Source organism: Oncorhynchus gorbuscha, unplaced genomic scaffold (assembly GCF_021184085.1).
Source record: "Oncorhynchus gorbuscha isolate QuinsamMale2020 ecotype Even-year unplaced genomic scaffold, OgorEven_v1.0 Un_scaffold_2520, whole genome shotgun sequence".
In the NCBI taxonomy this organism is placed as follows: domain Eukaryota; kingdom Metazoa; phylum Chordata; class Actinopteri; order Salmoniformes; family Salmonidae; genus Oncorhynchus; species Oncorhynchus gorbuscha.
In genome coordinates this window covers 4,318-15,000 of record NW_025747011.1, presented here as the reverse complement: position 1 = coordinate 15,000, position 10,683 = coordinate 4,318, and the positions used below count along the sequence as shown (strand labels likewise).

Genomic DNA, 10,683 nt, shown 5'->3' with positions numbered 1-10,683 from the left:
AGGAGTATAGAGGTGTATTTAATATGGAGACAGGAGTATAGAGGTGTATTTAACATGGAGACAGGAGTATAGAGGTGTATTTAATATGGAGGAGGTGTATTTAATATGGAGGTGTATTTAATATGGAGACAGGAGTATAGAGGTGTATTTAATATGGAGACAGGAGTATAGAGGTGTATTTAACATGGAGACAGGAGTATAGAGGTGTATTTAACATGGAGACAGGAGTATAGAGGTGTATTTAATATGGAGACAGGAGTATAGAGGTGTATTTAATATGGAGGAGTATAGAGGTGTATTTAATATGGAGTATAGAGGTGTATTTAATATGGAGACAGGAGTGTATTTAATATGGAGGTGTGTATTTAATATGGAGACAGAGTATAGAGGTGTATTTAATATGGAGACAGGAGTATAGAGGTGTATTTAATATGGAGACAGGAGTATAGAGGTGTATTTAATATGGAGACAGGAGTATAGAGGTGTATTTAATATGGAGACAGGAGTATAGAGGTGTATTTAATATGGAGACAGGAGTATAGAGGTGTATTTAATATGGAGACAGGAGTATAGAGGTGTATTTAATATGGAGACAGGAGTATAGAGGTGTATTTAATATGGAGACAGGAGTATAGAGGTGTATTTAATATGGAGACAGGAGTATAGAGGTGTATTTAATATGGAGACAGGAGTATAGAGGTGTATTTAATATGGAGGAGTATAGAGGTGTATTTAATATGGAGACAGGAGTATAGAGGTGTATTTAATATGGAGGAGTATAGAGGTGTATTTAACATGGAGACAGGAGTATAGAGGTGTATTTAATATGGAGACAGGAGTATAGAGGTGTATTTAATATGGAGACAGGAGTATAGAGGTGTATTTAATATGGAGACAGGAGTATAGAGGTGTATTTAATATGGAGAGTATAGGATTTAATATGTATAGAGGTGTATTTAATATGGAGACAGGAGTATAGAGGTGTATTTAATATGGAGGAGTATAGAGGTGTATTTAATATGGAGACAGGAGTATAGAGGTGTATTTAATATGGAGGAGTTAGAGGTATTTAATATGGAGACAGGAGTATAGAGGTGTATTTAATATGGAGACAGGAGTATAGAGGTGTATTTAATATGGAGACAGGAGTATAGAGGTGTATTTAATATGGAGGAGTATAGAGGTGTATTTAATATGGAGACAGGAGTATAGAGGTGTATTTAATATGGAGACAGGAGTATAGAGGTGTATTTAATATGGAGGAGTATAGAGGTGTATTTAATATGGAGACAGGAGTATAGAGGTGTATTTAATATGGAGACAGTATAGAGGTGTATTTAATATGGAGACAGGAGTATAGAGGTGTATTTAATATGGAGACAGGAGTATAGAGGTGTATTTAATATGGAGACAGGAGTATAGAGGTGTATTTAATATGGAGACAGGAGTATAGAGGTGTATTTAATATGGAGACAGGAGTATAGAGGTGTATTTAATATGGAGACAGGAGTATAGAGGTGTATTTAATATGGAGACAGGAGTATAGAGGTGTATTTAACATGGAGACAGGAGTATAGAGGTGTATTTAATATGGAGACAGGAGTATAGAGGTGTATTTAGACAGGAGTATAGAGGTGTATTTAATATGGAGGGAGTATAGAGGTGTATTTAATATGGAGGAGTATAGAGGTGTATTTAATATGGAGACAGGAGTATAGAGGTGTATTTAATATGGAGGGAGTATAGAGGTGTATTTAATATGGAGACAGGAGTATAGAGGTGTATTTAATATGGAGACAGGAGTATAGAGGTGTATTTAATATGGAGACAGGAGTATAGAGGTGTATTTAATATGGAGGAGTATAGAGGTGTATTTAATATGGAGACAGGAGTATAGAGGTGTATTTAATATGGAGACAGGAGTATAGAGGTGTATTTAACATGGAGACAGGAGTATAGAGGTGTATTTAATATGGAGACAGGAGTATAGAGGTGTATTTAATATGGAGGAGTATAGAGGTGTATTTAATATGGAGACAGGAGTATAGAGGTGTATTTAATATGGAGGAGTATAGAGGTGTATTTAATATGGAGACAGGAGTATAGAGGTATTTAATATGGAGGTGTATTTAATATGGAGACAGGAGTATAGAGGTGTATTTAATATGGAGACAGGAGTATAGAGGTGTATTTAATATGGTGTATTTAATATGGAGACAGGAGTATAGAGGTGTATTTAATATGGAGACAGGAGTATAGAGGTGTATTTAATATGGAGACAGGAGTATAGAGGTGTATTTAATATGGAGACAGGAGTATAGAGGTGTATTTAATATGGAGACAGGAGTATAGAGGTGTATTTAATATGGAGGAGTATAGAGGTGTATTTAATATGGAGGAGTATAGAGGTGTATTTAATATGGAGAGGAGTATAGAGGTGTATTTAATATGGAGGAGTATAGAGGTGTATTTAATATGGAGACAGGAGTATAGAGGTGTATTTAATATGGAGGAGTATAGAGGTGTATTTAACATGGAGTATAGAGGTGTATTTAATATGGAGACAGGAGTATAGAGGTGTATTTAATATGGAGACAGGAGTATAGAGGTGTATTTAATATGGAGACAGGAGTATAGAGGTGTATTTAATATGGAGACAGGAGACAGGAGTATAGAGGTGTATTTAATATGGAGGAGTATAGAGGTGTATTTAATATGGAGACAGGAGTATAGAGGTGTATTTAATATGGAGACAGGAGTATAGAGGTGTATTTAATATGGAGACAGGAGTATAGAGGTGTATTTAACATGGAGACAGGAGTATAGAGGTGTATTTAATATGGAGACAGGAGTATAGAGGTGTATTTAATATGGAGACAGGAGTATAGAGGTGTATTTAATATGGAGACAGGAGTATAGAGGTGTATTTAATATGGAGACAGGAGTATAGAGGTGTATTTAATATGGAGACAGGAGTATAGAGGTGTATTTAATATGGAGACAGGAGTATAGAGGTGTATTTAATATGGAGACAGGAGTATAGAGGTGTATTTAACATGGAGACAGGAGTATAGAGGTGTATTTAATATGGAGACAGGAGTATAGAGGTGTATTTAATATGGAGACAGGAGTATAGAGGTGTATTTAATATGGAGGAGTATAGAGGTGTATTTAACATGGAGACAGGAGTATAGAGGTGTATTTAATATGGAGGAGTATAGAGGTGTATTTAATATGGAGGAGTATAGAGGTGTATTTAATATGGAGGAGTATAGAGGTGTATTTAATATGGAGGTATAGAGGTGTATTTAATATGGAGACAGGAGTATAGAGGTGTATTTAATATGGAGGAGTATAGAGTGTATTTAATATGGAGGAGTATAGTGTATTTAATATGGAGACAGGAGTATAGAGGTGTATTTAATATGGAGGAGTATGGAGACAGGAGTATAGAGGTGTATTTAATATGGAGGAGTATAGAGGTGTATTTAATATGGAGACAGGAGTATAGAGGTGTATTTAATATGGAGGGAGTATAGAGGTGTATTTAATATGGAGACAGGAGTATAGAGGTGTATTTAATATGGAGGAGTATAGAGGTGTATTTAATATGGAGACAGGAGTATAGAGGTGTATTTAATATGGAGACAGGAGTATAGAGGTGTATTTAATATGGAGACAGGAGTATAGAGGTGTATTTAATATGGAGACAGGAGTATAGAGGTGTATTTAATATGGAGACAGGAGTATAGAGGTGTATTTAATATGGAGGAGTATAGAGGTGTATTTAATATGGAGACAGGAGTATAGAGGTGTATTTAATATGGAGATAGAGGTGTATTTAATATGGAGACAGTATAGAGGTGTATTTAATATGGAGGAGTATAGAGGTGTATTTAACATGGAGACAGGAGACAGGAGTATAGAGGTGTATTTAATATGGAGACAGGAGTATAGAGGTGTATTTAATATGGAGGAGTATAGAGGTGTATTTAATATGGAGATAGGAGTATAGAGGTGTATTTAATATGGAGGAGTATAGAGGTGTATTTAATATGGAGGAGTATAGAGGTGTATTTAATATGGAGACAGGAGTATAGAGGTGTATTTAATATGGAGGAGTATAGAGGTGTATTTAATATGGAGACAGGAGTATAGAGGTGTATTTAATATGGAGACAGGAGTATAGAGGTGTATTTAACATGGAGACAGGAGTATAGAGGTGTATTTAATATGGAGACAGGAGTATAGAGGTGTATTTAATATGGAGACAGGAGTATAGAGGTGTATTTAACATGGAGGAGTATAGAGGTGTATTTAATATGGAGACAGGAGTATAGAGGTGTATTTAATATGGAGGAGTATAGAGGTGTATTTAACATGGAGACAGGAGTATAGAGGTGTATTTAATATGGAGACAGGAGTATAGAGGTGTATTTAATATAGAGGAGTATAGAGGTGTATTTAACATGGAGACAGGAGTATAGAGGTGTATTTAATATGGAGACAGGAGTATAGAGGTGTATTTAATATGGAGACAGGAGTATAGAGGTGTATTTAATATGGAGGAGTATAGAGGTGTATTTAACATGGAGACAGGAGTATAGAGGTGTATTTAATATGGAGGAGTATAGAGGTGTATTTAATATGGAGGAGTATAGAGGTGTATTTAATATGGAGGAGTATAGAGGTGTATTTAATATGGAGGAGTATAGAGGTGTATTTAATATGGAGACAGGAGTATAGAGGTGTATTTAATATGGAGGAGTATAGAGGTGTATTTAATATGGAGGAGTATAGAGGTGTATTTAATATGGAGACAGGAGTATAGAGGTGTATTTAATATGGAGGAGTATAGAGGTGTATTTAACATGGAGGAGTATAGAGGTGTATTTAATATGGAGACAGGAGTATAGAGGTGTATTTAATATGGAGACAGGAGTATAGAGGTGTATTTAATATGGAGACAGGAGTATAGAGGTGTATTTAACATGGAGACAGGAGTATAGAGGTGTATTTAATATGGAGACAGGAGTATAGAGGTGTATTTAACATGGAGGAGTATAGAGGTGTATTTAATATGGAGACAGGAGTATAGAGGTGTATTTAACATGGAGACAGGAGTATAGAGGTGTATTTAATATGGAGGAGTATAGAGGTGTATTTAATATGGAGACAGGAGTATAGAGGTGTATTTAACATGGAGACAGGAGTATAGAGGTGTATTTAATATGGAGACAGGAGTATAGAGGTGTATTTAACATGGAGGAGTATAGAGTGTATTTAATATGGAGACAGGAGTATAGAGGTGTATTTAACATGGAGACAGGAGTATAGAGGTGTATTTAATATGGAGGAGTATAGAGGTGTATTTAATATGGAGACAGGAGTATAGAGGTGTATTTAACATGGAGACAGGAGTATAGAGGTGTATTTAATATGGAGACAGGAGTATAGAGGTGTATTTAACATGGAGACAGGAGTATAGAGGTGTATTTAACATGGAGACAGGAGTATAGAGGTGTATTTAATATGGAGACAGGAGTATAGAGGTGTATTTAATATGGAGGAGTATAGAGGTGTATTTAATATGGAGACAGGAGTATAGAGGTGTATTTAATATGGAGGAGTATAGAGGTGTATTTAATATGGAGACAGGAGTATAGAGGTGTATTTAATATGGAGGAGTATAGAGGTGTATTTAATATGGAGACAGGAGTATAGAGGTGTATTTAATATGGAGACAGGAGTATAGAGGTGTATTTAATATGGAGACAGGAGTATAGAGGTGTATTTAATATGGAGACAGGAGTATAGAGGTGTATTTAATATGGAGACAGGAGTATAGAGGTGTATTTAACATGGAGACAGGAGTATAGAGGTGTATTTAATATGGAGACAGGAGTATAGAGGTGTATTTAATATGGAGACAGGAGTATAGAGGTGTATTTAACATGGAGGAGTATAGAGGTGTATTTAATATGGAGACAGGAGTATAGAGGTGTATTTAATATGGAGGAGTATAGAGGTGTATTTAACATGGAGACAGGAGTATAGAGGTGTATTTAATATGGAGACAGGAGTATAGAGGTGTATTTAATATGGAGGAGTATAGAGGTGTATTTAACATGGAGACAGGAGTATAGAGGTGTATTTAATATGGAGACAGGAGTATAGAGGTGTATTTAATATGGAGACAGGAGTATAGAGGTGTATTTAATATGGAGGAGTATAGAGGTGTATTTAACATGGAGACAGGAGTATAGAGGTGTATTTAATATGGAGGAGTATAGAGGTGTATTTAATATGGAGGAGTATAGAGGTGTATTTAATATGGAGGAGTATAGAGGTGTATTTAATATGGAGGAGTATAGAGGTGTATTTAATATGGAGACAGGAGTATAGAGGTGTATTTAATATGGAGGAGTATAGAGGTGTATTTAATATGGAGACAGGAGTATAGAGGTGTATTTAATATGGAGACAGGAGTATAGAGGTGTATTTAATATGGAGACAGGAGTATAGAGGTGTATTTAATATGGAGGAGTATAGAGGTGTATTTAATATGGAGACAGGAGTATAGAGGTGTATTTAATATGGAGGGAGTATAGAGGTGTATTTAACATGGAGGAGTATAGAGGTGTATTTAATATGGAGGAGTATAGAGGTGTATTTAATATGGAGACAGGAGTATAGAGGTGTATTTAATATGGAGACAGGAGTATAGAGGTGTATTTAATATGGAGACAGGAGTATAGAGGTGTATTTAACATGGAGACAGGAGTATAGAGGTGTATTTAATATGGAGACAGGAGTATAGAGGTGTATTTAACATGGAGGGAGTATAGAGGTGTATTTAATATGGAGACAGGAGTATAGAGGTGTATTTAACATGGAGACAGGAGTATAGAGGTGTATTTAATATGGAGGAGTATAGAGGTGTATTTAATATGGAGACAGGAGTATAGAGGTGTATTTAACATGGAGACAGGAGTATAGAGGTGTATTTAATATGGAGACAGGAGTATAGAGGTGTATTTAACATGGAGGAGTATAGAGGTGTATTTAATATGGAGACAGGAGTATAGAGGTGTATTTAATATGGAGACAGGAGTATAGAGGTGTATTTAATATGGAGGAGTATAGAGGTGTATTTAATATGGAGACAGGAGTATAGAGGTGTATTTAATATGGAGACAGGAGTATAGAGGTGTATTTAACATGGAGACAGGAGTATAGAGGTGTATTTAATATGGAGACAGGAGTATAGAGGTGTATTTAATATGGAGGAGTATAGAGGTGTATTTAATATGGAGACAGGAGTATAGAGGTGTATTTAATATGGAGGAGTATAGAGGTGTATTTAATATGGAGACAGGAGTATAGAGGTGTATTTAATATGGAGGAGTATAGAGGTGTATTTAATATGGAGACAGGAGTATAGAGGTGTATTTAATATGGAGACAGGAGTATAGAGGTGTATTTAATATGGAGACAGGAGTATAGAGGTGTATTTAATATGGAGACAGGAGTATAGAGGTGTATTTAATATGGAGACAGGAGTATAGAGGTGTATTTAATATGGAGGAGTATAGAGGTGTATTTAATATGGAGACAGGAGTATAGAGGTGTATTTAATATGGAGGAGTATAGAGGTGTATTTAATATGGAGACAGGAGTATAGAGGTGTATTTAACATGGAGGAGTATAGAGGTGTATTTAATATGGAGGAGTATAGAGGTGTATTTAACATGGAGACAGGAGTATAGAGGTGTATTTAATATGGAGACAGGAGTATAGAGGTGTATTTAATATGGAGGAGTATAGAGGTGTATTTAATATGGAGATAGGAGTATAGAGGTGTATTTAATATGGAGATAGGAGTATAGAGGTGTATTTAATATGGAGGAGTATAGAGGTGTATTTAATATGGAGACAGGAGTATAGAGGTGTATTTAATATGGAGGAGTATAGAGGTGTATTTAACATGGAGACAGGAGTATAGAGGTGTATTTAATATGGAGACAGGAGTATAGAGGTGTATTTAATATGGAGGAGTATAGAGGTGTATTTAATATGGAGGAGTATAGAGGTGTATTTAATATGGAGGAGTATAGAGGTGTATTTAATATGGAGACAGGAGTATAGAGGTGTATTTAACATGGAGGAGTATAGAGGTGTATTTAATATGGAGGAGTATAGAGGTGTATTTAATATGGAGACAGGAGTATAGAGGTGTATTTAACATGGAGGAGTATAGAGGTGTATTTAATATGGAGACAGGAGTATAGAGGTGTATTTAACATGGAGGAGTATAGAGGTGTATATATGGAGACAGGAGTATAGAGGTGTATTTAACATGGAGGAGTATAGAGGTGTATTTAATATGGAGACAGGAGTATAGAGGTGTATTTAATATGGAGACAGGAGTATAGAGGTGTATTTAATATGGAGGAGTATAGAGGTGTATTTAATATGGAGACAGTATAGAGGTGTATTTAACATGGAGACAGGAGTATAGAGGTGTATTTAATATGGAGACAGGAGTATAGAGGTGTATTTAACATGGAGACAGGAGTATAGAGGTGTATTTAATATGGAGACAGGAGTATAGAGGTGTATTTAATATGGAGACAGGAGTATAGAGGTGTATTTAACATGGAGGAGTATAGAGGTGTATTTAATATGGAGGAGTATAGAGGTGTATTTAATATGGAGACAGGAGTATAGAGGTGTATTTAATATGGAGACAGGAGTATAGAGGTGTATTTAATATGGAGACAGGAGTGTATTTACCTGGTCATTCATCACAACCATATTACGGCTGAAGAGGTCATGATGTGTGATGATCCCTGTGAACCACTGAGTGGCTGAGTCTTGTCTGTAAACACGAACTCGGTAACCATTTAATGAATACGGACCTGAAGGACAGGGGACAGGTGCAACATGGTGACACACAGCATCTTGGGGTTAAACACAGACTGAAACTAGTCACTTATTCCACTTCGGATACAATTCAGACATCTGTAGCCTGGCTAGATGTACCAATTCAGACATCTGTAGCCTGGCTAGATGTACAAATTCAGACATCTGTAGGGAATAGGCTCTGGTCAACAGTAGTGTTCTATATAGGGAATAGGGCTCTGGTCAACAGTAGTGTTCTATATAGGGAATAGGGCTCTGGTCAACAGTAGTGTTCTATATAGGGAATAGGGCTCTGGTCAACAGTAGTGTTCTATATAGGGAATAGGGCTCTGGTCAACAGTAGTGTACTATATAGGGAATAGGACTCTGGTCAACAGTAGTGTTCTATATAGGGAATAGGGCTCTGGTCAACAGTAGTGTTCTATATAGGGAATAGGACTCTGGTCAACAGTAGTGTTCTATATAGGGAATAGGGCTCTGGTCAACAGTAGTGTTCTATATAGGGAATAGGGCTCTGGTCAACAGTAGTGTACTATATAGGGAATAGGCTCTGGTCAACAGTAGTGTTCTATATAGGGAATAGGGCTCTGGTCAACAGTAGTGTTCTGTATAGGAATAGGGCTCTGGTCAACAGTAGTGTTCTATATAGGGAATAGGGCTCTGGTCAACAGTAGTGTTCTATATAGGGAATAGGACTCAAGGACTAAGCATCATCACAGTGAACAGCAAGTTGGTTGGGTTTGTTAAATATTAAATACATCAGTGTTTCTTACCTTGCAAAAAAATGTCCTGAACCTTTTGATCTTTGAGCCAGAACCGACCTCTTCATGAAGCTGAGGGTTGTCCCTGAGAACAGGACTCAAACTGTCCACTTCCTCCTGCAGACACAGACGGAGGTAGAACCTGTGTATTATATACTAAATACCATTCAGTACATTACAACTGAGGTAGAACCTGTGTATTATATACATACTAAAGACCATTCAGTACATTACAACTGGAGGTAGAACCTGTGTATTATATACATACTAAAGACCATTCAGTACATTACAACTGGAGGTAGAACCTGTGTATTATATACATACTAAAGACCATTCAGTACATTACAACTGGAGGTAGAACCTGTGTATTATACCAGACAATACATGACAAATATATTTACTACAATTAAAAACCAAGAAACCATATTTTAAGTGAGCAGTTGGCACTGGTCTGAAGCAGAACATGAGGAAATTCATGAGCCCCACGATGTCAACTTTCCTTTCATCCAGCACCAATGTCTACTCCGCCCATGTCTACTCCGCCCATGTCTACTCCGCCCATGTCTACTCCGCCCATGTCTACTCCGCCCATGTCTACTCCGCCCATGTCTACTCCGCCCATGTCTACTCCGCCCATGTCTACTCCGCCCATGTCTACTCCGCCCATGTCTACTCCGCCCATGTCTACTCCGCCCATGTCTACTCCGCCCATGTCTACTCCGCCCATGTCTACTCCGCCCATGTCTACTCCGCCCATGTCTACTCCGCCCATGTCTACTCCGCCCATGTCTACTCCGCCCATGTCTACTCCGCCCATGTCTACTCCGCCCATGTCTACTCCGCCCATGTCTACTCCGCCCATGTCTACTCCGCCCATGTCTACTCCGCCCATGTCTACTCCGCCCATGTCTACTCCGCCCATGTCTACTCCGCCCATGTCTACTCCGCCCATGTCTACTCCGCCCATGTCTACTCCGCCCATGTCTACTCCACCCAT

At 37.2% G+C, this 10,683-nt stretch overlaps 1 protein-coding gene across 1 annotated transcript in view; it reads right to left on the bottom strand.

The window, feature by feature from the left end:
- LOC124026035 (probable JmjC domain-containing histone demethylation protein 2C) overlaps positions 1-10,163 on the bottom strand; it is a gene marked incomplete at its 3' end in the record, with an annotated part of 60,898 nt that extends 50,735 nt beyond the window's left edge. The window contains 4 exon segments of the mRNA XM_046339216.1: positions 8,797-8,921; positions 9,699-9,743; positions 9,746-9,803; positions 10,134-10,163. Coding sequence (XP_046195172.1) covers positions 8,797-8,921; positions 9,699-9,743; positions 9,746-9,803; positions 10,134-10,163 — 258 coding nt within the window.
- Between the last annotated feature and the right edge of the window lie 520 nt (positions 10,164-10,683).